This window comes from Macaca mulatta, chromosome 2, assembly GCF_049350105.2.
Source record: "Macaca mulatta isolate MMU2019108-1 chromosome 2, T2T-MMU8v2.0, whole genome shotgun sequence".
NCBI classification, from domain to species: Eukaryota; Metazoa; Chordata; class Mammalia; order Primates; family Cercopithecidae; genus Macaca; species Macaca mulatta.
In genome coordinates, this window is record NC_133407.1 from 39438511 (window position 1) to 39466108 (window position 27598).

The 27598-nt window shown below is 40.1% G+C and overlaps 1 protein-coding gene and 1 non-coding gene across 6 annotated transcripts in view; both read right to left on the minus strand.

Moving 5' to 3' along the window:
- Positions 1-27598, minus strand: part of STAG1 (STAG1 cohesin complex component) — a 401927-nt gene that overhangs the window by 86719 nt on the left and 287610 nt on the right. For all 5 annotated transcript variants that reach the window (XM_077991519.1, XM_015132094.3, XM_077991520.1 and 2 more), the window contains 2 exons: positions 21409-21526; positions 11327-11430 (listed from right to left, as the gene is read on the minus strand). In XM_077991519.1, coding sequence (XP_077847645.1) covers positions 11327-11430; positions 21409-21526 — 222 coding nt within the window. The remainder of the gene's footprint in view (positions 1-11326; positions 11431-21408; positions 21527-27598) is intronic.
- Positions 7257-7364, minus strand: LOC114676502 (U6 spliceosomal RNA). Its single transcript, XR_003727573.1, has one exon. It is a non-coding gene; the product is annotated as a U6 spliceosomal RNA (small nuclear RNA).

Consider the following 27598-nt stretch of genomic DNA (forward strand, 5'->3'; position numbering starts at 1 on the left):
TATTATCTTGAAGGGCTTTGCCATCATAATGTCGAATTGTTTTACAGAACAGGAACATTCCAATATAAATTGCCACTTTATAAATGTGAACCCCAATGTTTAAGAATATGTGCAAGAAGTAATAGCACTGCCTATTTGTTGTTCAGTCTTTTTTTTTTTTATTTTTATTTTTGAGACAGAGTCTTGCTCTGTCACCCAGGCTGGAGTGCAGTGGCACGATCTCGGCTCCCTGCAACCTCTGCCTCCTGGGTTCAAGTGATTCTCCTGCGTCAGCCTCCTGAGTAGCTGGTACTATGGGTCTGTGCCACCATGCCTGGCTAATTTTTGTATTTTTGTAGAGATGAGGTTTTACCATGTTGACGAGGCTGGTCTCAAACTCCTAACTTCAAGTGATCCACCACGCCCAACCTTGTTGTTCAATCTTTTAAGCATTTAAAATAATCACCTGTGAATGATCTACCAACCACTGTGTTTAGCTCTGCACAAAGCAATTAAGGGAACTACATGTATGTCTAGGAATGTATTCAAGATATTGAAAAGTCTTGAAATTCATTTGACAATGTATGAAACGTCTAAGGATACTGATTTCAGGGAAATGCTATTTTTGATGGCACGATCTTTTTATTTATTTATTTATTTTTGAGACGAAGTCTCGTTGTGACACCCAGGCTGGAGTGCAATGGTGCGATATTGGCTCACGGCAACCTCCACTTTGCTTCCTGGGTTTGAGCGATTCTCCTGCCTTAGCCGCCCAAGCAGCTGGGACTACAGGTGCGTACCACTATGTCCGGCTAAGTTTTGTATTTTTGGTACAGACGGGTTTTCCCCATATTGGCCAGGCTGGTCTAACTCCTGACCGCAAGTGATCCGCCCACTTCGGCCTTTCAAAATGCTGGGATTACAGGCGTGAGCCACTGCACCCAGCCTGAGTGGTCATTTTGTTAGACACGCTACACACTTGAACTCATCTAGTCCTCAAAATACCTCTGAGGGGATAACAAAAATGGTATGACACCTATGAAGAAGGAATTTGCCAACATCTAACAAAATTGTACACATATTTTTCCTCTGACCTAGCAGTACCAATTCTATCTCACCAACACACCTGGTACAAGTAATGAGATATGCATACGATTATTCATTCTTTTTTTTTTTTTTTTTCTGAGACGGAGTCTCGCTCTGTCGCCAGGCTGGAGTGCAGTACTGCAATCTCAGCTCACTGCAACCTCTGACTCGCTGGTTCAAGAGATTCTCCTGTCTCAGCCTCCCGAGTAGCTGGGATTACAGGCACGCACCACCATACCCAGCTAATTTTTGTATTTTTAGTAGAGACGGGGTTTCATGTTGGCCAGGATGGTCTCAATCTCCCGACCTCGTGATCTGCCCACCTCGGCCTCCTAAAGTGTTGGGATTACAGGCGTGAGCCACCATGTCCAGCTGATTATTCATTATTTCTAGTAGCAAAAGACTAGCAACAGTCCAAAAGACTGTGCATAGGTGAACTTTCAGTAGTGCATCCATCTAATAGACACTATACAACCAGAAGAAAATGAAGACCTCCAAATAAAGATATGAACTGATTTCCAGGATACACTGCTAAAAAAAAGAAAGGTATAGAATAGTGTATAAAGTATACTATCTTTAGTAAAAGATTAGGGGGTGAGTGGAATGGGAAATATGAATACATATATCTGTATGTGTACATGCCTTTACCTATTTGTGCAAAATGAAACACCTGAAGAATAAACCAGAAACGAATAAAAATGGTTACTAATAAGAATGAGGTGTAGAGAAAGGTATATAAATAAGACTTCTCTCACTACATCTTTTCACATGTTTTTGACTTTTTAACTATGTAAATGTTTTACCTATTTCAAAAAAATAAGTTTGGGAAAAAACTCCTAAATTTGAAGAGATAAAACCCCTGTTAGGCTAAATTTAGGTCAAATATAAAAATGAATGTATGATTTAAATGTATATACATAAATATACATTTATTACTCTGTCTACTAAAAGTACCTAGCAGAAATCATAAGCAATTAACAGTAAGTACATCCTCTTAACTGAGTACCAGTATTTTAATCTTTAAATACTACTCTGTATTAAAAGGAACCATGGCTCATTGGAGAAATGGCTGATTCTTGTGCTAGTGTGGAATCTAAAATTCAAGTAAATCTCAATGATCCCTACCTTCCTTGTATTCATGCCCTTATACAACCTCGTCCTACAATGTATAAAGCTGACTTGTATAACCAATAGGATATTTTGAAAATGATATTGTGTAATTTTTGAGGTTATGTTATAAAAGACATGGCAGTGTCTACCTTATTCTTTTGGATCATTCACTCTAGGAAAAGTCAGCAGCCATGTCATGAAAACATTCAAACAGTCCTATAGAGAAACCCACATGGTGAAGCACTAAGATCTACCAATGGTCAGCACTAACTTGTAAGCCATTGTGGAAGTAGATTCTGTAATTCCAAGTCAAGTCTTCAGATGCTAAAGCCCAGGCTAACGTCTTGACTGCAACCCTATGGAAGCCCCTAAGCCAAAAGAATAGTTAAGCTCTTCCAAAATTTCTGATCTACAGAAACTGTATGAGATAATAAAGGCTTATTATTTCACACATCTTTAACTTTGGAGTAATTTGTTACACTGCAATAGATAACTACTCAAGCAGTAAAGGTAGAAAGTGAACCTGGGGCATCTTGTTTCCCAAGAAAGCAAGAAAGTAATTAAAAAAGAAGAAGATATGTGAAAAGGACAATAAATTAGTATGAAGGGGCTTATCACTAGTCAAAGGTGGGACAGCACATAATTTAAAGACTATTAAGGAAAATTTCAGAAACATTCAAAAGCAGAACAATAACCATTAGCCCTGTCATTCTTGTTTCATTAATTCTCCTGCAGTTTTTTTTTCCCCCAAGGCATTTTAGGGCATATCCTTGCACATTTGTCCCTTGAACAACAGTTTGGAACTACATGGTTCATTTATATACAGATTTTTTTCAATAAACATATTGGAAAATTTTTTGGATATCTGCAACAATTAAAAAAAAAAAAAACTTGCAGACAAGCCATGTAGCCTATTGGAAAACCAAAGCAAATTTAGATTCATCATGATGTATAAAATATATGTAGATATTTAACATTCACTACTATAAAATATATACGAATCTATTGTAAGAACTTAACATTTATTAAAACTTACGCACACACTTACAGGCTGTACATGGCACCATTTGCACATGACAGCAATGTGAATAAAGATATAGTATTATGGCTGGGAGTGGTGGCTCACGCCTGTAACCCCAGCACTTTGGGAGGCTGAGGCGGCGGATCATGAGGTCAGGAGATGGAGACCATCCTGGCTAATACGGTGAAATCCCGCCTCTACTAAAAATACACGCCTCTACTAAAAATTAGCTGGGCGTGGTGGTGGGCACCTGTAGTCCCAGCTACTTGGGAGGCTGAGGCAGGAGAAGGGCGTGAACCTGGGAGGCGGAGCTTGCAGTAAGCCGAGATCACGCCACAGCACTCCAGCCTGGGCGACAAAGTGAGACTCCGTGTCTGAAAAAAAAAAAGAAAAAAGGCTGGGCGCAGTGACTTACGCCTGTAATTCCAGCACTTTGGGAGGCCAAGACGGGTGGATCACGAGGTCAGGAGATCGAGACCATCCTGGCTAACACGGTGAAACCCCGTCTCTACTAACAATACAAAAAATTAGCCGGGCGCAGTGGCCGGCGCCTGCAGTCCCAGCTACTCAGGAGGCTGGGGCAGGAGAATGGCCTGAACTTGGGAGGCGTAACTTGTAGTGAGCCGCGATCGCGCCACTGCATTCCAGCCTGGGGGATAGAGTGAGACTCCGTCTCAAAAAAAAAAAAGAAAAAAAAAATACAAAAACTAGTGGGGTGTGATGGCACGCGCATGTAATCCCACCTGCTCGGGAGGCTGAGGCAGGAGAATCGCTTGAACCCGGGAGGCAGAGGTTGAAGTGAGCTGAGATCACACGACTGCACTCCTGCCTGGGTAACAGAGCGAGACTCCATCTCAAAAAAAGAAAAAAAAAGAAAAAAAAAGATATCGCATTAATCATAAGTGTACAGAATCAACTATAGTATACATTCCACTACAATAATATTGTACACATCTACTGTTGCTATTGCAGTGAGCTCAAGTATTGCCAAGTATTAACTAAAAAAGTCCCATGACACTAATCATCTTTGCATGAACAGTTGGTCTCTCCAGTGAATTGTGTATCACAGTCAAAAGTGATCTTGTGGTTCTCACTTATCATGTTTAGTGCAATACCATAAACCCTGAATAACATCATGGGACCCATATGTGCTACTAGTGATGCTGGAAGTGTTCCCAAGAAGCAGAGAAAAGTTATTACAAGAAAAAATTTAAAGAAAAAAATTAAATTGCTTGATATGTCTGTAGCCACAGTTGCCCACCATTTCAAGATAAATGAATCCAGTATAAGGACCACTGTAAAAAAAAAAAAAAAGAAAAAATTTCGTAAAGCCATCACTGCTATACTAGCAGGTGCAAAAACCATTGTACCTTTTGCAAAATACCTTTTTATTTCACATTAAAAGTACAGCTTATATATGGTGCAGAATTGCTACAAAAAAGGCACACCTATACTCACATGATTCAAAAAGAGTAAAGTCATATAATGACAACTTAAAGCAAAAGGAAGGTGAAGGTTACAAAGCTGGAGAATTTAAAGCCAGCAAAGGATAGTTTGATAATTTTAGAAAGAGGTTTCACTTTAAAAATGTTAAGAGAACAGGAAAAAGAGTTTCTGCTGACCAAGAGGCAGCTGACCACTCTTCAAGATGCCATCAAGAAAATCGCTAAAGAGAAAGGATATCTGCCTGCACAGGTTTTTTTTTTTTTTTGAGACGGAGTCTCGCTCTGTCGCCCAGGCTGGAGTGCAGTGGCCAGATCTCAGCTCACTGCAAGCTCTGCCTCCCGGGTTTACGCCATTCTCCTGCCTCAGCCTCCCAAGTAGCTGGGAATACAGGCACCCGCCACCTCGCCCGGCTAGTTTTTTTGTATTTTTTAGTAGAGACAAGGTTTCACCGTGTTAGCCAGGATGGTCTTGATCTCCTGACCTTGTGATCCGCCCGCCTCGGCCTCCCAAAGTGCTGGGATTACAGGCTTGAGCCACCACGCCCGGCCTGCACAGGTTTTTAATGCAGATCAAAGTGCCCTACTCTGGGGGGAAAAAAATGCCACAAAGGACACTTATTAGTAAGGAAGAGAAGTGAGCACCACTTTAAAGCAAGAAGAAATAACATTAATCTACTCATTTGTGCAAATGAAGCTGGGTTTATGATCAGGATTGCCCTTATCTGTAAAGCTGCTAACCCTTAAAAGCCTTGAAGGGAAATGATAAACACCAGCTGCCAGTCTTTTTGGCCAGTAATGTGTAACAAGGAGGCCTGGACAACAAGAACCCCTTTTCTGGATTGGTTTCCACTGACGCTTTGTCCCTGAAGCCAGCAAGTACCTTGCCAGTAAGGGATTGCCTTTTAAAGTTATTCTGATAACGGACAATGCCCCTGACCAACCAGAACCCAGTAAGTTCAATGCCACAGGCATCAAAATGGTCTACTTGCTCCTAAACACAGTATCTCTAAATCAGCCGACAGATCGGGGGTTCATAGAACCCTTAAAAGTCATTAAACATACTACTCAAAGGAAAAGACTGTCAACACTATTGAAGAGAACCCTGATAGAATATCATGAAAGTCTGGAAGAATTACACCACTGAAAATGCCATTGTTGTTTTAAAGTCATCAAGTCCCCCCAAAAATAAATACCTGTTGGAGAAAACTGTGTCCAGACGTTATGTATGATTTCACAGAACTTATGACAGAACCAATCAAGAAACACATCAGAGATTATGGTTATAGTATAAAATGTGGGGAATGAAAGACTTCAAGATATAGATCTTAGAGAAATTAGAGAGCAAATAGACACCAGCCAGGAATGATGGCTCACGTCTGTAATCCCAGCACTTTGGGATGCCAAGGTGGGAGAATCACCTGAGGTCAGGAGTTCGAGACCAGCCTGGCCAACATGGTGAAACCCCATATCTACTACAAATACAGAAAATTAGCTGGGCATGGTGGCACATGCCTGTAAAACCCAGCTACTCGAGAGGCTAAGGCAGGAGAATTGCTTGAACCCATGAGGCAGAGGCTGCAGTGAGCCCAGAGAGCATCACTGCACTCCAGCCTGGGTAACAGAGTGAGACTCTGTCTCCAAAAAAAGGCTGGGAGAGGTGGCTCACACCTGTAATCCTGGCACTTTGGGAGGCTGAGACGGGTGGATGACCTGAAGTCAGGAGTTCAAGAGACCAGCCTGGCCAACATGGTGAAACCCCGTGTCTACTAAAAATACAAAAATTAGCTGGGCGGGTGGCAAGCACATGTAATCCCTGCTACTTGGAAGTCTGAGACAGGAGAATCGCTTGAACCGGGGAGGCAGAGGTTGCTGTAAGCCGAGATCACGCCACTGCACTCCAGCCTGGACGACAAGAGTGAAACTCTGTCTCAAAAACAAAAAAGACACTACATCAGAGGAACTAATAGAGGATGACTTGATGGAGATGAGTGCTTCTGAAGTGGTGCCAGATGATGAGGAAGAAAATGCTGAAGAAGGGGTGCCTAAATTAACATTAGATAATTTGGCAGAAGAGTTCCAATTATTCAAGACTGCTTTTGCTTCTTTGGTGACACAGACCCTTGTATTACGAGGGCACTGAAATTAAAGCAAATAGTGGAAGGAGGATTGGTATCACACAGAAACATTGTTAGAGAAATGAAAAAAGCAAAAAGACAGAAATTACAATGTGTTTCTGTAAACAGAGAGTGCACCTGCCTCTCCTTCCATCTCCATCTCTTCTGCCTCTGCCACTGGAGACAGCAAGAGAAAAACCCTCTTCCTCCTCCTCCTCAGTGTACTCAATGTCAAGATGTCAAGGATGAAGACTTTTATGTTGATCCAGTTAACAAATAGTAAATATATTTTCTCTTCCTTATGATTTTCTTAAAAACTTTTTTCTCCTCTGGCTTACTTTATTGTAAGAATACAGTGTACAACACATATTACATACAAAATGTGTTAATCCATTGTTTGTGCTAACAGCTTTAAGGCTTCTCATCATTTAGGCTACTAGTAGGCTACAGTAGTTAAGTTCTGGGGGAATCAAAAGTTACATGTGAATTTTTAAAATTTTAAGATTCATAAAAAGTTTCATAAATTTTGTATGTCATCCTTGCACAGGGGCCATGCTTATCTTCTCTGTATTGTTCCAAATTCAGTGTATCTGGTGCCAAAGTGAGCACACGTGGAATTTTGACTGTGCAGGTCAGTGCCACTAACTCCTGCATTGTTCAAGGGTAAACAGTATATAATTTCACCCTTAAATATTTCAGCATATGTCTCTAACAGATGAGGACCACTATAATTCCTCTGCTTTTATTTTTAAGTATGAATAATTACTGTAAGGATTATAATATACATTTTTAACTTATAACTGACTTCAGGTTGATATTGAATTAATTATAATAAAACATAGCAATTTTGCTCCAATATAGTTCCATATCTTTTTCCCTTTTGTGTTACTCTTGTCACATATATTTATGTTATAATCTCAACACTATAGTGCTATAATTATTGATTTAAATCAGGGGTATCCAATTCGTTGGCTTCCCTGGGCCACAATGGAAGAACAATTGTCTGGGGCCACACATAAAATACACTACCACTAACGACAGCTGAAGAACTTAAAAAAAAAAAAAAAAAAAAACCAGCAAAAATATCTCATAATCTTTTAAGACAGTTTACAAATTTTTGTTGGGCTGCATTCAAAGCCATCCTGGGCCACATGCAGCCTGTGGGCCACAGGTTAGACAAGTTTGATTTAAATAATTTCATGTTCTTTCAAAGAAATTAAGAGAAGGAAACAGACACACACACACACACACACACACACACACAGCCTTTTACCTTTTACATCCACTCACATACTTACCATTTCAGATTTACACTCTTCCTTTTTTTTGGAGACGGAGTCTTACTCTGTCACCCAGGCTAGAGTGCAGTGGGGTGATCTCAGCTCACTGAAACTTCTGCCTCCTGGGTTCAAGCAATTCTCCTGTCTCAGCCTCTCGAGTAGCTGGGATTACCACGACCAGCTAATTTTTGTAATTTTAGTAGAGATGGGGGTTTCATCATGTTGGCCAGGCTGGTCTTGAACTCCTGACCTTAGGTAATCCACCTGCCTTGGCCTCCCAAAGTGATAGGATTACAGGTGTGAGCCACTGCATCCAGCCCATTCCTTCTTTTTTCTTTTTTCATTCCTTCTTGTGGATTCGTTTTATCATCTTATGGTATTCTTTATGGCTTGAAGGACTCTTTTTTCTTTCTTTTTTTTTTTGAGTTGGAGTGTCGCTCTGTTGCCCAGGCTGGAGTGCAGCTGCACCATTTTGGCTCACCACAACCTCCGTTTCCCGGGTTCAAGAGATTCTCCTGCCTCAGCCTTCCGAGTAGCTGGGACTACAGGTATGTGCCACATGCCTGGCTAATTTTTTTATTTTTAGTAGAGATGGGATTTCACCATGTTGGCCAGGCTGGTCTCGAACTCCTGACCTTGTGATCCACCCGCCTCAGCCTCCCAAAGTGCTGGGATTACAGGCGTGAGCCACTGCACCCAGCTGAAGGACTTCTTCTAGTATTTCTGGTATGGCAGATCTAGCAACACATTCTCCAAATTTCCCCTTTCTGTTTCTCTGGTAATGGTTTTTTACACTTCATCTTTGGAAGACAATCTTACTAAATTTATAATTCTTGGTTGGCCATTTTGTTGACTTTCATTGAATATGTTATTCCACTGTCTTCTGGGCTCCATTGTTTCTGATAAGCTAACTCTTAATCCTATTGCTACTGCTTTCTATATTAGTTGTTTATCTCTCGTTGCTTTCAATATTTTTTTGTCTTTGTCTTTTAACAACGTGACTATGTTGTGTCTACATGTGGAACTTTTGTGTTTATTTTATTTGGGTTTTGTTAAGCTTCTTAAATCTATAAATTGTCTCTCATTAAATTTGGGAGGTTTTCAGTGATTTCTTCAAGTATTTTTTCTGCCTCTATCCTTCTCTCCTTTCCTTCTGGGACTCCCATTATACATACTTCAGTGCACATGATGGTGTTCCACATATTTCTGAGGCTCTGATAATATTTCTTCAATCTTTTTTCTTCTCTGTTCTTCAGAATGGATTTCTATTAATCTTCATGTTTTTCTATTGTTTCTTTCATCATCTTAAATCTGCTAATTAGCTTATTCAGTTAATTTTAAATTTTTGCATTGTACTTCTCACCAGAAATTCCATTTGGGTTTTCGTAATTTCCATAATATGGAAAACCCAAATTCCATATTGGGTTTTCATATATATGAGATTCTCTACTTCTTGTTTTCATATTTTCTTGTAATTCTTTGAATGTATTTATTAAAAGGCCTCTGAAGTCTTTGCCTGCTAAATCCAACATATAGGCCTACTGAGAAGCCATTTCTATTGTCTGCTTTTTTTCCTGAGTATGGTCACATTTTACTGTTTCTTTGCATGGTTGTAGTTTTTCTTGAAAGTAGACATTTTTGGATAATACAGTAACTAAGGATTTTAATTGTGTTTTGCTTTTTTTGGTTTTGTTTTTTTTGAGACAGAGCCTTGCTCTGTCACCCAGGCTGAAAGGCAGTGGCATGATCTCGGCTCCCTGCAACCTCTGCCTTCGGGTTCAAGTGATTCTCCTACTTCAGCCTCCCGAGTAACTGGGACTACAGGCCCTTGCCACCCTGCCCAGCTCATTTTTGTATTTTTAGTAGAGATGGGGTTTCACCATGTTGGCCAGGCTGGTCTTGAACTCCTGACTTCAAGTGATCCCCCACCTCGGCCTCATAAGTGCTGGGATTACAGGCATGAGTCACTGAATCTGGCGGATTTCAATTTTTAACTATAGATTTTAATTTTTTGTAATTATAAAAGTTTCCAATTTTTTAAAGGGAATCTTTAACATAAACTGAATAATCTGTTTCCTCCATAGTGAGTTACTTCTGCTATCTCTGCTCAGAATTTTTATTCTTACTTTTGTTTTTTAGCCTGTCTTCCTAGGAGTCCTCGTTGTGTTTGAATAAATTAGTAGAGTCAACCAATCATTTGGGCAGAAGTTGTGTTCAAATATTGCAATATTTGTGGCTTCAATCAGGCTTCTACCCCTCTGAGAAATGATCTGTTGTTGGTTAGGGAGCATGTTCAAAGTTCACCCAGTTCTTAGATTTTGCTTGACTTTTACTTTCCATTAACGTCTCTAACGTTTCCTAGTCAGCCAGGGATGTATGGAGAGCACAGCTAATCCTTTCATAGCATTCTCATTTCTAAGATTTGGCAGTTAAATTTTCGGCTGGTCCAGTACTCTTACCACAACCCCAGATTATTGAAGCTGTAAGTTTTTCCTGTTTGTTTGTGGGCTTTTATTACTTGTCCATGTTGAATCCATTCTCTCTGACAGGAAAGCTTAGGGTTTTTGCACACAGTGCCATTCTGGTAACAAACTACAGATCTTACCGACCAACCATGGGGATACATGTGTATTGACAAGAAGGCCACAGACTTCCGCTGCTTTTACCTGAAGCTCTATCAATTTTTCAGGAAAAAATATTTCCCACTGTGTGTGTGTGTGTGTGTTTTTTAATCTTTGGTGAATTTCCAGAGCCCTGATGTAATGTTTTTGACAATACATTCTAGTTTTTTAATACTTGCTTTTTGCGGACAGATTTGCCTATCTCTTCAAACCAACAGAGCCAGGAGTCTCTTCATCTATGATTATCTCAACTCATCTCTAATATAAATACCTCTATTATTAGTCCCATATTACAGATAAGGAAACTAAGACATACAAAAATCATTCATCTATCTAAAGATTATATAGCTGCTAAATAGAAGAACTTGCAAACTAGGCATTTTGCTTCCAGAGCCTTTAGGTATTTTTTTTTTAATAGATATAAAAATCCTTAAAATACCATATAAGTACAATAACAGAAGCAGGTATAGGTGCTATAGGAGCATGAAGGAAAGAATCTATTTTTGGAAACTGAGTATAGCAGATAGGATATAAAGATGAAGCACCAGAGTCCATCATTTATAAAAATACCATGTTTTTAGGGATACAAATATCAGTAAAATTTCCAAATATTTAAGACAGTTAATTGCATTAAAAACCTTTTAGTAGATTTCTCACTAATTTAACTTACTCTCTTGCCAGTACCCCTTCCCACTGGAGGATGTGCCTCAGCAGCTTGACGAATTGTACAAACCATTAGCTCTATAAGAGCACTCTCTTGACGATCAGACATTGCTAAAGTAAAACAAAATACATGAGCATGAGTAGACAGTTTTACAATAATCATGTATTAAAAATGAACACATTATAAAAAAACTGAAAACATTCTATTACTGCTTATTTTAAAGACTAAAGTTAAGCTCTGTACTTTGCTATTTCTTTTTTTTTTAAAGTAATTATGTGCTTGCTGTCATAAGTCAAACAGGAAAGAGATACAAAGTAAAGAATAAGAGGATAAACTCTGGTCTCTTCTAAAGCTACCTTTCTGAGTTAGGCAATTCTAAAATTTTACTGTGTTTCCTTCTACATAATTTCAAACCTCATATAATAGGACTTTTTTAATAAAAAAGGCTATGCCGTATGTTTTAAAAAAACTTAACAGTTAATATTTTTCAAGTCAATATACACATATTATAATTATCTTAATAAATTACTATCCAATGTATGTACCATAATTTAGTCAGCCTTCTACTTATGGTCATTCAAACAATTTTCTGACTTTTGACACTGAACAATGCTTCAATAAACATCATTAATAGACACATATTTATGCAACTGATACATTTATTTCTGTACAATAATTCTCCAAAGAAGAAATAATGGATTCAAATGGCAAGATCTTGATACTGAGAAATCATAAGATTATTTATTATAATGTATATCCCCAACTGCAATGTTATGAATGTTTGGTTCCTTATATCCCTGTGAACACTAGATGTTAATAAACCATTTTAATTTTTGCCAGTCCAACGGTTGAAAAAGGGGTATTTGGTTATCATTTTGCTCCTTCCTATCTACTAATTAGTTAAGTGGAATATATTTTCTATTTTTCCCTAAGATTTGTCTATGTTTATTCTTCACCCGTTTTTGTGCTACTATTCACCTTTCTTATCAATTTGAGAACTCCTGTATGGTAGGGGTAGTACTTTTTACCTTTTGAATGATGCAAGTATTTTCTCCCGGTTTGTCATTTGTTATCAGACACTTCATGGTATCTTTTGTCAGACAGAAATTGTTATTTTTTTTTTTTGAGACGGCGTCTCACTCTGTTGCCCAGGCTGGAGTGCAGTGGCCGGATCTCAGCTCACTGGAACCTCTGCCTCCTGGGTTTACGCCATTCTCCTGCCTCAGTCTCCCGAGTAGCTAGGACTACAGGTACCCGCCACCACGCCCGGCTAGGTTTTGTATTTTTTTTAGTAGAGACTGGGTTTCACCCTGTTAGCCAGGATGGTCTCGATCTCCTGACCTCGTGATCCACCCGTCTCAGCCTCCCAAAGCCTGGGATTACAGGCTTGAGCCACCGCGCCCGGCCAGAAATCGTTAATTTTTAAAAAGTCACATCTGTCTCCTTTTGTATTATGGCTTCTGGGTTTCTTATACTGCCTTCAAAGATCTCTCTGTCCTGGAGGTTACACTAATATGTTCTTCATTTTCTTCTAATTTATTTCGTCTTTTGCTGTCTCATGTGCTCGCTTGCTCTTTTGCTCTTCCTTCCTTTCACTTTTTCCGTCTCTCTTGCTTTGGTATTTTTAACCTATTTGGCATTTATTTCTGACGATAGTAGGTGGGCCTGTTTATTCCCACCAAATAGCCAGTAGTCTCCACCACTGTTAAACCAGATTTCCCTTTTTAATTTAAATGTCATTTTTAAACATGGTTCAGGTATTTTTGGATTCTTTAGTTTCACTAATCTATTTGTATATTTCTGTGACAATGCTTTACTGCTTTGATTATACTAGACTTATGGAGTAATTTGTTATAACTTAATATGTAACTTAATTCAACCAACTTGAATATATAAGCAAGTTTCCCTTATCTAGCCCTTTTTCTAAAATTTTGTGTAATTTCTATAATGCTAATAGCAATTAATTTATTAAGAATTTTCTATGTCTAAAGCACTATCATAGGTAGCTTATATTTAATAATTTGTTTTATCCGCAAAACATTTCCAAGAGATAGGAACTAATATTCTCACTTTACAGACAGGATAATGAGCCACAGAGAGATGCACTTAGTTAGTAGTAGAGCTAATATATGAACTCAGGTAGTTTGACTCCAGAGTCAGTTCTCTTAAGCACTATGCTATACTGTCTTTTCAACATAAGTTTAAAATTCTATATAAATTTTGAAATCATTTTGCTTAGTTAGTTCCTATTCACCATACCTCCCAGAACTCTCTCAAACCCACTGGAATTATGACTAGTACCATAAAAAAAAAAAATGACCTTTTCAGCTAGAAATACAATACAGCTTTTCACTTTTGAGATCTTAAGTCATTTAATTAAAACTATGGTTTCCTTCAGATAGACTCTATACTTTCATGAATCCATTTAAAAAATTTTTTTTTTTATTTTTTGAGACGGAATTTCACTCTGTCACCCAGGCTGGAATGCAGTGAGGCGATCTTGGCTCACTGCAACCTCTGCTGCCTAGGTTCAAGCGGTTCTCCTGCCTCAGCCTCCCGAGTAGCTGGGATTACAGGCGGCTGCCACTGTGCCTGGCTGATTTTTGTAGTTTTAGTAGAGATGGGGTTTCATCATCTTGGCCAGGCTGATCTTGAACCCCTGACCTTGTGATTCACCCGTCTTGACCTACCAAAGCACTGGGATTACAGGTGTGAGGCACTGCGCCCAGCCTGTTTTTTTGAGACAATCTTGCTCTGTTGCCCAGGCCGGAGGGCAGTGGCATGATCTCAGCTCACGGCAACCTCCGCCTCCCAGGTTCAAAAGATTCTCCTGCTTTATCCTCCTGAGTAGCTGGGATTACAGGTGTGCCACCAGACCTGGCTAATTTTTGTATTTTTAGGAGAGTCGAGATTTTACCATGATGGCCAGGCTGGTCTCATTCCTGACCTCAAGTGATCCACCGGCCTCAGCCTCCCACAGTGCTGAAATTCCAAGCATGTGTCACCACACCTGGCCTCATTCTTACATATTTTTAAACTCAGAAACTTTTTTTTGGTTGCTTTTTTTGGAGGTGGAGTCTCACTCTGTCACCCAGGCTGGAGTGCAGTGGCGTGATCTTGGCTCACTGCAACCTCTTACCTCCTGGGTTTAAGCGATTCTCCTGCCTCAGCTTCCCAAGTAGCTGGGATTACAGGCATGTGCCACCACACCCAGCTAAGTTTTGTATTTTTAGTAGAGACAGGGTTTCATCATGTTGGCGTGGCTGGTCTTGAACTCTTGACCTCAGGTGATCCACCCACCTCGGCCTCCCAAAGTGCTAGACTACAGGCGTGAGCCACTGTGCCCAGCCTTAAACTCAGATTTTGATAATTCGAATAGTTTAGTTCTATCTTTCTCCCTCCCTCTGTATACTTATTTATATTGAAGACCAGTAGATGCAGGTATTATAGACACAAAATGAGGTATAAATTTTTTAAGAATTCAATTAACTTACAAAGGTTTAAAAGTTTACATTGATTATTTTAAACTAAGTTGAAGCAAAATCAAGGAAAAGGCAAAAAAGATACAACGACATCTTGTTCTTTATTCTGTACCAAAATTATCCTATAAAAATATGTGTGTACATCTTAATTCCGCGTTGTAACAATTGTCTTTAAAAAAAAAAACACATGAACTTTAGCTTATCTTAGGAAAAACAAATGAAACATCGGCTTGTCCATCTGTACCCAAATGATCCAATGCCTAGTAATACAAAAAAAGCTTTTTGCTCAATAACAACTAAAGTTCTATTTTTATGATTTCAGAAATTCGTAATTTTTCACATTTGGCTGCAGCTAAAGGAAGTACAAGGCTGCCTATGAACTAAATGCATTGTCTGTTATTTAGGAAGAAAATATAGTCTTACGGAAAGTGAGGAAGGACAGAACAACTTATCTCAAGAATAGAAACATTCTCCCATTATCCTGGGAGTAAAATCCACAGTAGAGTTGAAGTATAACTCAATGTTGCACACTGTTCAATTCCATCAATTTTGTTACTTTATCATTTGAACCCATCCATTTAGAAACTTTCCCTGAACAGGGAGATAAGGTAAACTGAAAAGCAGTTGAAATTTAATAGAAATTCCTTTTGGGATATGACAGCAAAACCACATAATAAAATTGAAAGCAAATAAGCCTTAAGCCACGGACAAGAGCCAAACAGTTACACTGATTGAAACAAATGGGTAGCTGTTCATGGTACAAACTGTCATTTCAACTTTCTAACACAACGTATAACTATACAACTTTCTGCACAGCACCTCCATTTCCTCACTATTAATTTTAGTCTTATCACCTTGAACTGTGGCTTCTCTCTTTTAGTATCATTGAATATATATAGTATCATTGAATCATGCTTTAAAATCACCAATGACCTAAATCATCACAAAATGATTTGTGTAGCCTTCTTTTCTCCTCTGCAATATATATTATGAACTATGGCTCTCTTGAACATCCTCTTTACTGGGCTTGCAAAGGTTATAATTATCTCTTATCCTTTTTATTGTTAGGTAGAACTCTCATTCTTTCTCGCTCTTCCTGCTTTCGTCCCCTATCGAATCTTTAACTCAGCCATGGGCTCTTTCCCTCTTTATAAGCCATCTCCTTCTTTTATATTTTTACCATCATTCCTCACAGAGACCACTGCAATGATTATGTATTCTTCCAAACAACGTTTATGAAAGGTATTTTTCTTAAAATATGAATTGGATCACATTATTCCCCTGTTTAAAATCTTCAAAAGCACCTTATTACATTTAGGATGAGATAAATTCACTTATAAACTAAAATGCTCTATATCATCTGACTTCTGCTTCTATTACATCTTGTATCATTGGTTCATTATGTTCCAGCTATTGCATCTCCTAGAATATAACATCATGTTTCAGATACTTTGAAACTGTGATTTCCTCTATCTAGATAGCTCTTTTATAACACTTTCCCTATCTGGTCCCTTATCGTTTAGTTTCTTTTCTTTTTTTTTTTTGAGATGGAGTCTCACTCTGTTGTCCAGGCTGGAATGCAGTGGCACGATCTTGCCTGCCGGGTTCCTGTGATTCTCCTGCCTCAGTCTCCTGAGTAGCTGGGATGACAAGGCGCATGCCACCATACCCAGCTAATTTTTTGGATTTTTAGTAGAAACGGGGTTTCACCACGCTGGCCAGGCTGGTCTCGAATTCCTAACCGCAAGTGATCTGCCAGCCTTGGCTGCCCAAAGTGCTAGGATTAAAGGCATGAGCCACCGTGCCTGGCTGCCTTATCATTTAGTTTCTTGGCTCACAGGTGGCCTACTCAGGAAGGTCTTCCATCAGGATTCAATCTAAAGATAGATCCCCTATAATTATCCACCAAAGCTAATAACTAACTCTTGAACTTATTTTGGATATTTACTCAATTTTGGTCTGCCTTTCCCAGGAGAATGTAAGCTCCATATTGGCAGTGAGCTCATCTAGTGTAACACTATACGCTCGGCACTTAGCATAATATTTGACTCATATAGTCAATAAATATTTTTAAATTATTAATGAATTAATAATTCCTGCTTTTAAGAACCTTATTATTTATAGCTATTTCATTCATCAACTGGATTGCAGAATTTTAGCACTAGAAATGACCAAAGAAGATTAGTTAAAGTTTCTCAGCCGGGTGTAACCCCAGCACTTTGGGAGGCCAAGGCAGGCAGATCACTTGAGATCAGTAGTTCCTGACCAGCTTGGCCAACATGGTGAAACCCATGTCTACTAAAAATACAAAAATTAGCCAGGCGTGGTGGTGGGCGCCTGTAATCCCAGCTACTAGAGAGGCTGACACACGAGAATCGCTTGAACCTAGGAGGTGGAGGTTGCAGTGAGCCGAGATCCGCCACTGCACTACAGCCTGGGTGGGAAAGCGAGACTCAGTCTCCAAAAAAAAAACAACCATAAAAAAATAAAAAATAAAGCTTCTCATTTTACAGTTTAAGAAGCTGACATCCAGAAGTTACATGATTTGGTTATGGTCTTGTTACCCAGTGGCAGAGATGTTGACAAGAACCAGATCCTCACATTATACTAAAAATTTATTCAGCAACTTGATTTTGCTGTAAAACACTCCCTGACACATACACACACACCCCCACCCATAAAAACACTGTAAGACAGTCTTAAGGCCACTGTGATTTAAACTGATGTTGGTAGTCTGTCACAGTGTGTCTATTTTCCCAAAATTTAGTCCTACATCTTCAACTGCTAACTAGAGCCTTCTCCATTGGAATTCTAACACATTCCACCTATCTAAAAAATTACTTTAAAAAAAAGTTACTGGTAGCATTTTGTTATCATAAAATACAGCAAAATACTAGCACAGAAAATTAACTTAGATGCCACTCCATGCCAGAGCTTATATGTGGTATGCATGTGGTACAACATGCCTACAGATAAAATGTATTAAAAAAATTAAGCCATTATGTAGATAAAGTTTTGCAACTGTTATGCCTAATTTCCTAGACTCTGCCTACCTAGATTCAATCAGTAAAACTGTGGTTGACTTTTAAAACTGTTCCCATCTGGTAAGTTACTTTTCTACCTAAGACCAACCAACCAAACCCAAGCCAAGCCAAACCAACCTTTTGACCGGAAGTTAAAAAAAACCCACTGTAAACAGAATTTAAACCACAATGAAACACCTAATAGTATATATTTTAACAAGTAAAATGCACCTAGACCACCTTCATGACTAAAAGACTTAGTAATTATTATTTACTGACTTATACATCTTATTAACATGAGAGAAAGTTAACAACACCAAAGCATACTATCTTGTCTCTTCTTGATTTTTATATTTATTTATTTATTTATTTTTGGAGACAGAGTCTCACTCTGTTGCCCAGGCTGGAGTGCAGTGGTGTGATCTTGGCTCACTGCAAGCTTCATCAACCAGGTTCACGCCATTCTCCTGCCTCAGCCTCCAGAGTAGCTGTGACTACCGGCACCCGCCACCAGGCCCGGCTAATTTTTTGTATTTTTAGTAAAGACGGGGTTTCACCATGTTAGCCAGGATGGTCTTGATCTCCTGACCTTGTGATCCACCCACCTTGGCCTCCCAAAGTGCTGGGATTACAGGCGTGAGCCACCGCACCTGGCCCTTAATTTATATTCTTTGCCTCCCTTCTGCTTGGAAATAACCTTATAGAACATGGGGTGATATACAGAAAATGAGTTGGAATAAGGAATGAGAAGCTCTAACTTATTCTGGCAATTTTATGACTACAAACAAGGTAAGGAAAATGAATGGAATCTACCATTGAATACTAACCTGAGGCCCTTTACTCAAGTGTTAAGGCAGTAGACATTAGAGGGAAATTGATTTCTATCAGGGAAAATATTAAGGTTAGTTAGAAACAGAATGTGTAAGCTGGGGAGTAGTGGTGGCTCACGCCTGTAATCTCAGCACTTTGGGAGGCTGAGGCAGGAGGACTGCTTGAGCCCAGGAGTTTGAGACCAGCTTAGGCAACATGGCGAAACCCCATCTCTACTGAAAATACAAAAAATTAGGCATGGTGGTGCACGCCTGTAGTCCCAGCTACTTGGGAGGTTGAGGTTGGAGGATTGCTTAAGCTGAGGAGGCAGAAGTCGCAGTGAGCTGAGAATCACATCACTGCACTCCAACCTGGGCAACAGAGCGTATGTTCATAGTCCTGTGATCACAAAAGTGAAGGGAATTCAAAATACACTGGACAGTTTCACCTAGTGAGCAGAAGGCCCTGTCAACTTAACAACAGGACCATCTTCTTCTTCTTTTTTTTTTTTTGAGATGAAGTCTCGCTCTGTTGCCCAGGGTGGAGTGAAGCAGCGAGATCTCAGCTCACTGCAATCTCTGCCTCCAAGGTTCAAGTGATCCTCCTGCCTCAGCCTCTCGAGTAGATGGGATTACAAGTCCCCGCCACCAAACCTAGCTAATTTTTGTATTTTTAGTAGAGATGGGGTTTTGCCATGTTGGCCAGGCTGGTCTTGAACTCCTGACTTCAGGTGATCCACCTACCTCAGCCTCCCAAAGTGCTGGGATTACTGGCATGAGTCATCACGCCTGGTCTAGGGCCACTTTCTTACTAAGGATACATGGAATGAAAAAACATGTGCAAATAAAGTAAATAACAATTACAGCTAGAGACAAATATAGCATAATAAGATCTTCCTTGAAAGGTCTGAGAAAAGTCTGGGAAGAATTTGTATCATACACAGTAAATAAGAAAAATGTTTTTAGTTTAGAAGAGGCATTTTGGGCCAGTTTACCAGTGTGTATCTAGGTTTAACATGAACTTGTTTCTCTCACTGAATTATGTCAAAGCCAGAACAGATAATACAAATTAGTATCATTGCTTGGAAGGAACACTGGGGGATGCTCATTCTCCCAGTAATCTGTATGGGCATTCTACTGCAGAGGATGGCTCATTATGCTCTTATAATATTTCAAAAGGATGAACCACACAGAAGGGTACAGGAAGCAGAAAAGGGACTCAATAGAACATTATCTTTCTTAATCTTCACAGCTATATAAGGTACACAAGGAAATAATCTCTGTTATAGAAAAAGGCAAACTAAGGATCAGAAAATTTGAGGACATAAGTAACAAGAGACAGAGTTAAAAATCTGAATTAATATTTCTTTAGATTCTGGCCAGATGCGGTGGCTCACGCCTGTAATTCAAGCACTGTGGTAGGCCAAGGTGGGAGGATCACCTGAGGTCAGGAGTTCAAGACCAACCTGGTCAACATGGCGAAATACTGTCTCTAATAAAAGCACAAAAATTAGCTGGGCGTGGTGGCATGTGCCTGCAGTCCCAGCTACTCAGGAGCCTGAGGCAGAAGAATTGCATGAATCCGGGAGGCAGAGGTTGCAGTGAGCCGAGAATGTGCCACTGTACTCCAGCCTGGGCGACAGAGCAAGACTCAATCACACACACAAAAAATTTTCTTTTGATTCTGAAGACCATGTTCAATCTACTGTGGGCCTTACATTAAGGCATCACTCACCTTCTAAGGCTGTTGTATGAATTAAATGAGTTACCAGTCCTTTAAAGTACTATTGTGGGCTAGTCTGAAAACCTAACCATACATAGGAAAAAGCATTTCTAGTTCTAACAAGCTAATACGCATATAAGCTTTTAGAACACAACCTCTTTATTAGGTATACATGTTCAATTTGCTGTGCATATTATTAAGTAGCATATAAAAAGATGCATACTTCAAAAATTATCATGTTACTCTTATGTCCCCGCTTCTTGAACAGCCAGGTAAATGACCTTATCTCTGATTTCCTGATTTTCATCTTAAAGAAAATATAACAAAAGGGGATGGCTGTGGTTTAATTAAATCATTATGTATAAAAGGTTTTCCCCAAGTTCATATATAAATCAAGCAAAAAAACAAACAAACAAACAAAAAACTCCAGATGCACTTAAAAAAGAAAAAACCATTAAGTTACATCAGTATTTTGTATCTCAAATCAGCATCGAGAAAACCTTTATGGCCAGGTGCAGTGGCTCATGCTGTAATCCCAGCACTTTGGAAGGCTGAGGCAGGAAGATTACTTGAGGCAGTCTGGGGACCACAGTAAGATCCCCTCTCCACAAAAAATTTAAAAATTAGCTGAATGTGGTGGCATGTGCCCATAGTCTCAGGTGGGAGGATCCTTAGAGCCCAGTAGTTCAAAGGCTGCAGTGAGCTATGATTGGGCCATTGCACTCCAGCCTGGGTGACAGAGCAAGACCCTGTCACTTAAATTTAAAAAGGAAAAAGTAAAGAAAAACTTCTTTATTATATGACACATATGGATTTTTAAAAACTTTTGTGGCATGGTGGCAGTGTTAATACAGAAAAATGTTAGAAACAATTCAGACATCCTTGTTATAGAAAACAAATTGTTCTCTTGGCAAAAAGACACAGCATGCTTATATAAGAAGCGGTCTATATACAACTGTATTGCTCGTTTTTAAGAAGCGATCTATATACAACTGTATTGCTATCAATGGAAATACAAAATCATGTAAATTAACTTGTCAAAATACTATACCTTCCTCTCCTTGAACAGGTTCTTCTAATAGCAACTCTGTCATACATTCCCAGTCTTTCAACAGTTCTTGAGAGCTCTCCCATAAACTGTCCACCAAGTAGGCTGCATGTTCATGTAACTAAAAAGAAGAGATCAAGTGTGACCCAAGAATATTTAACAAACAAACTACTAATACTAATTTAAGAAATCATTTTCTTCATAATTAAAATGGCTTGGTCTCCATGATTCTAAAAACCACTTAGAGAACAATATATATATTCACATTCCACTGTCAATAGTGTGGATGCAGTATGCAGAATTGACTTTTTACCATTTACGGTAGTAAAAGTAAGGATCTCCTAGACCAATGACATCATTTATAGATGAGGAAACTGCATAGCTAGTTAGAAAATTTTCTGAAGTTATATGTTAGATCTAGGTCACTTTTCACTATTCCTTGTGGTCTCTTCAACTATCTTTATTTTTATTTTTTAAAGGAAATTAATCATTTTCCCTCAGAATTCCATTAGAAACTTTTGGACCAGCTGTACTTACTTCACATCTCTGTCATCTTAGTCAAAGTAAAAAATGTAAGTTATTCCACGTCTCCACTACTCTCTCATTTCCACTGGACTCATTTCATTCCTTACTCCACCCCCATTTTTTGTTGGTCATTATTCTCTTGACAATTTTCTTTGGAGCCCATGTTCCCGCAGTAAATAGTTAAGGTCTTCATCAAACACTTCACACCAAACTCTACCACTAGACAGTCATTAAGCCTTGAAGAATATTATCCTTTTTTTTTTTTGAGATGGAGTCTTGCTCTATTGCCCAGGCTGGAGTGCAGTGGTGTAACCTCAGCTTACTGCAACCTCCACCTCCGGCGTTCAAGTGATTCTCCTGCCTCAGCCTCCTGAGTAGCTGGGATTACAGGCCCACGCCACCATGCCTGGCTAATTTTTGTATTTTTAGTAGAGATGGGGTTTCATCCTGCTGGCCAGGCTGGCCTTCAACTCCTGACCTCAAGAGATCTGTCTGCCTCGGCCTGCCAAAGTGCTAGGATTACAGGTGTGTGCCACCGTGCTGGGCCCTGAGAATATTACTCTAATGAAGCAGAAGGTGTTGGCATTGTTCTGATTTCTTCTACTTACAAGTAACTTCTCCACCCTAATATAAAAGATCTTCCACTTTTGAGGCTCATTACATTCAGATAAACAGCCCTGGTAATCAGTGTTAGTCGAACTACAGACTGCAACCCATTCTTGGGTTGTTAAACCAATTCAATGCACTGAGAACAAAGATTCAAAAAATGATGCACAGTAGAAACAGTGCATAGCACATAGAAAGGGTAAATACTATTTTATCAACTGTAATTTGTTATATGTGCTTGTACTTCTGAGAGGTAATGTTTTTCTCATCATGAGTAGTGGCCCAAAAGTATAAAAGTCACCCTTCTAGATCTACTATCAGTTATCTACTGTCATCCTGGCACATTCAGCACCTGAGTTGGATTTCTTCCTCATTTCTAACTCTATAATCACTCTTCGGTGTGACTTTTTTCCCCTCTTTGGAGACAGGGTCTCACAGTATTGTTGCGCAGGCTGCAGTGCGCTGGCATAATCATGGCTCACTGCAGCCTTGACTTCCTGGGCTCAAGTGATCCTCCGACCTTAGCCCCTGGAGTACCTGGGACTATAGGACTGTGCAACCTCGCCCTGCACTTTTTTTGTCTGTGTGTATGTAGAGATGGGTTTACCACGTTACCAGGCTGGTTTCAGTGTGAATTTTAATGACTTATGTAATGCTCTGCCTCTTCTAACACTTAATTCAGTACTTCATTTCAATTGCATTTCAAATACATACAACATGTCCCAGTGAATTCCATCAAAGCAAGAGTAAATAATATTGATTGGCATCTTTGCTTGTAAATAATATAGGCAAAGTTTGAGGCAGGTATCTTCAAACTTTCCTAATTCATATATTCTGAGAAACTATCCTTAGACCATCCATAACATTACTCCAACAGTGACAGGCACAAGAGGTACACAACTCAAGAGTCAAAGACGAACAATCGCAGCAGAAAAAAGAAAAATAAATTGTTTCAAAACTGTTGCTATTAACCCATGCTAAATTAAAGAGTTATTGTTTAACGGGCAGAGTTTCAGTTTGGGAAGATTTGAAAAATTTCTGGAGATAAATGGCAGTGATGATTGCCTAGGAATATAAACCTACTTAATGCCAATGAACTGTATACTTAACAAGGTAAATTTTGTTTTATATATTTTACAATAAAAAAACCAGCTGAGGCCGGGCGCGGTGGCTCAAGCCTGTAATTCCAGCACTTTGGGAGGCCGAGACGGGCGGATCACAAGGTCAGGAGATCGAGACCATCCTGGCTAACACGGTGAAACCCTGTCTCTACTAAAAAAAATACAAAAAACTAGCCGGTCGAGATGGCAGGCGCCTGTAGTCCCAGCTACTCGGGAGGCTGAGGCAGGAGAATGGCGTAAACCCAGGAGGCGGAGCTTGCAGTGAGCTGAGATCCGGCCACTGCACTCCAGCCTGGGCGACAGAGCGAGACTCCCGTCTCAAAAAAAAAAAAAAAAAAAAAATTCAGCTGAATATGCTTGTATGCTTGATTATGAGTATTTCTGTAGAACAGGTATATAAAGATTTACAATTGTATATATTTGGCAGAGTATACCTTCAATAAATATAAAATATCCCCTTTCTATCCCTTTTAATGTTTTTGGTCTTTAATTCTGGTTTATCTTGTATTGATATTGCCCCCTCTGCTATCTTTGCGTAACCATTTATTAGTTATTTCCAGCCTTTATCCAGCCTATTATTTATAAACTTCCTCTAATTTATTTTAAGATGTGTTTGTAAATAGCATATAGCTATTTTTCATTTATTTCAATCCCAAATGATAATCTGCATTTTAATAAAACATGTTAATTTATTTACATTTATTGGGATTACTACTGAAAATATTGCTGGCATTTTATTCTCTGTACTCTATTTGTGATGTTTCCTTGATTACTTTATCTGTCCTTCATTCATGGTTTTATTTTCCAACATTTTTCCATTACCAAAATCCTTAGCCTGTTTATCACTTCTCTTCACTTAATTTGAACATTATACTCCTACATTTAAAAAATTAATAGATATTTGCCTTAAACATCAATGTCATAGTTTTTAGGTTTAGCTCTAAGGGGTTTTTTTTCAAATTTATTTGCTCACCAGTGTTTCTTATACTCCTCTTTTCCTTTTATTGTATTGATTTTTCACTTCCCGAGAAAACATGTTCAAGTAATAATCTGCATTTAGAGTCTATTAGGCAATAATCTGACTGTATGTCCTTCAATTTAGTTCTTTCCTTTCATTGTTTTTTTTTTTTTAATTATTTTCAGACGCAGTCTCACTCTGTCGCCCAGGCTGGAATGCTGGGGCATGATCTTGGCTCACTGCAACCTCCGCCTCCCGGGTTCAAGTGATTCTCCTGCCTCAGCCTCCCGAGTAGCTGGGATTACAGGCACCTGCCACCACACCAGGCTAATTTTTATATTTTTAGTAGAGACAGGCTTTCACCATGTTGGCCAGGCGGGTCCTGAACTCCTGACCTCAAGTGATCTGCCTGCCTCATTCTCCCCAAGTGTTGGGATTACAGGCATGAGCCACCATGCCTGGCCTCCCTTCGTTGTTTCTGTTCTCTTACATAGCTCCTACTATGCAATATAATAAAATTTCTTAATCTATACCGTACCTTAGTTTCTTTCATACTTTTGATACAGAGTCCCGCTCTGTCGCCCAGGATGCAGTGGTGTGATCTCGGCTCACTGTCACCTCCTGCCTCACGGATTCAAGCAATTCTCCTGCCTCAGGCTCCTGAGTAGCTGGGACTATAGGTGCATGCCACCACACCACCCTGCTAATTTTTGTATTTTTAGTAGAGGCTAGGTTTTACTATGTTGGCCAGGCTGGTCTTGAACTCTTGACCTCAGGTAATCCATCTGCCTCAGCCTCCCAAATTGCTGGGATTACAGGCATGAGCCATCACGCCTGGCTTCTTTGGGAAATGTCTTCAACACATCTACAATAAGCTGTCAATTTTCCTGTCTAAAATGACTGTCACAATTAGCCTTGTCATTCATAAGAAGGGTCACTGGCCGGGTGTGGTGGCTCATGCTTGTAATCCCAGCATTCTGGGAGGCCACCGTGGGCAAATCATGAGGTCAAGAGATTGAGACCATCTGGCAAACATGGTAAAACCCCCATCTCTACTAAAAACACAAAAATTAGCTGGGCGTGGTGTCACATGACTGCAGTCCCACCTACTCAGGAGGCTGAGGCAGGAGAATCACTTGAACCCAGGAGGTGGAGGTTGCAGTGGGCCAAGATTGCACCACTGCACTCCAGTCTGGCAACAGAGTGAGATTTGGTCTCCCCCCACCCCCAAAAGAGGAAAGAAGGAAGAGGAAGGAGGAAGGAGGAAGGAGGAAGGAGAGAAGAAGGAGAAGAAGAAGGAGGAAGGAGGAAGGAGAAGAAGGAGAAGAAGAAGGAGGAAGGAGAAGAAGGAGGAAGGAGGAAGGAGGAGAAGGGGGAGGAGGGGGAGGAGGGGGAGGAAGAGGGAGGAGGAGGGGGAGAAGAGGGAGGAGGAGGAGGAGGTGGAGGAGAGGGAGGAGGAGGAGGAGGAGGAGAAGAGGGGGGAGGAGGAGGGGGAGAAGAGGGGGAGGAGGAGGGGGAGAAGAGGGGGGAGGAGGAGGGGGAGAAGAGGGGGGAGGGGGAGGAGGAGGAGGAGGGGAAGAAGAAGGGGAGAAAGGGGAGGAAGGGGAGGAAGGGGAGGAAGGGGAAGGAGGAGGAGGAGGAAGAAAGGAGGAGGAGGAGGAAGAAAGGAGGAGGAGGAGGAAGAAAGGAGGAGGAGGAAGAAGAAAGGAGGAGGAGGAGGAAGAAAGGAGGAGGAGGAGGAAGAAAGGAGGAGGAGGAGGAAGAAAGGAGGAGGAGGAGGAAGAAAGGAGGAAGAAAGGAGGAAGAAAGGAGGAAGAAAGGAGGAAGAAAGGAGGAAGAAAGAAGGAGGAGGAGGAAGAAAGGAGGAAGAAAGGAGGAGGAGGAGGAGGAGGAGGAGGAGGAGGAGAAGGAGGAGGAGGAGGAGGAGGAGGAGGAGGAGGAGGAGGAGGAGGAGAAGGAGGAGGAGGAGGAGGAGGAGGAGGAGGAGGAGGAGGAGGACGACCACCATACTGCCAGATTATCCAGAAATGTTCTGGGTTGTTCTTGTTGTTTTGAAATAATTACTAATAGCATCTAGCATCCTTATCACTCTGAAAAGCAAACCATCACACTTTTTATTTTTTTTTTTGAGCTGGAGTCTCACACTGTCACCCAGGCTGGAGGACAGTGGCACAATCTCGGCTCTCTGCAAGCTCTGCCTCCTGGGTTCATGTTATTCTCCTGCCTCAGCCTCCAAAGTAGCTGAAACTACAAGTGCCCGCCACCAGGCCCGGCTAATTTTTTGCATTTCTAGTAGAGACGGGGTTTCACCATGTTAGCCAGGATGGTCTTGATCTCCTGACCTCGTGATCTGCCCGCCTCAGCCTCCCAAAGTGCTAGGATTACAGGCGTGAGCCACTGCACCTGGCGGCATCACACTTTTTATAATAAATTCTGGAGTCATACTACCTCTAGGGAAATCCAGACTCATCACATTCAAGTACGACTTATCCAACTATCTGGCGTGCATCTAAAATACAAGGTATTTTGTCATCTGAAATCAATGGCTGTCACAGGTTAAAACATCTTAAAAAATCACCTTTTGGTACCAAAAGAAAATAAAGTTACAGACTTGTTTAGGCAGATCTCTTAATCACATTTTACCTGCACTGTAAACTGATTTCAATTCAGCATTTTATAATTCTATTAAAATGTTACTACTTCTCATTTCGGTAAAATAATCAGTTCAGTTTATCCCAGGTAGATGTCTGTGTATTTGTCTGTTCTCATGCTGCTAATAAAGACATATCCGAGACTGGGAAATTTTTAAGTGAAAGAGGTTTAATGGACTCACAGATCCACATGACTGGGGATGCCTCACAATCATGGCAAAAGATGAAGGAAGAACAAAGGGACATCTTACATGGTGGCAGGCAAGAGAGCTTGTGCAGGGGAACTCCCATTGATAAAAACATCAGATCTCGTGAGACTTATTTACTACCAT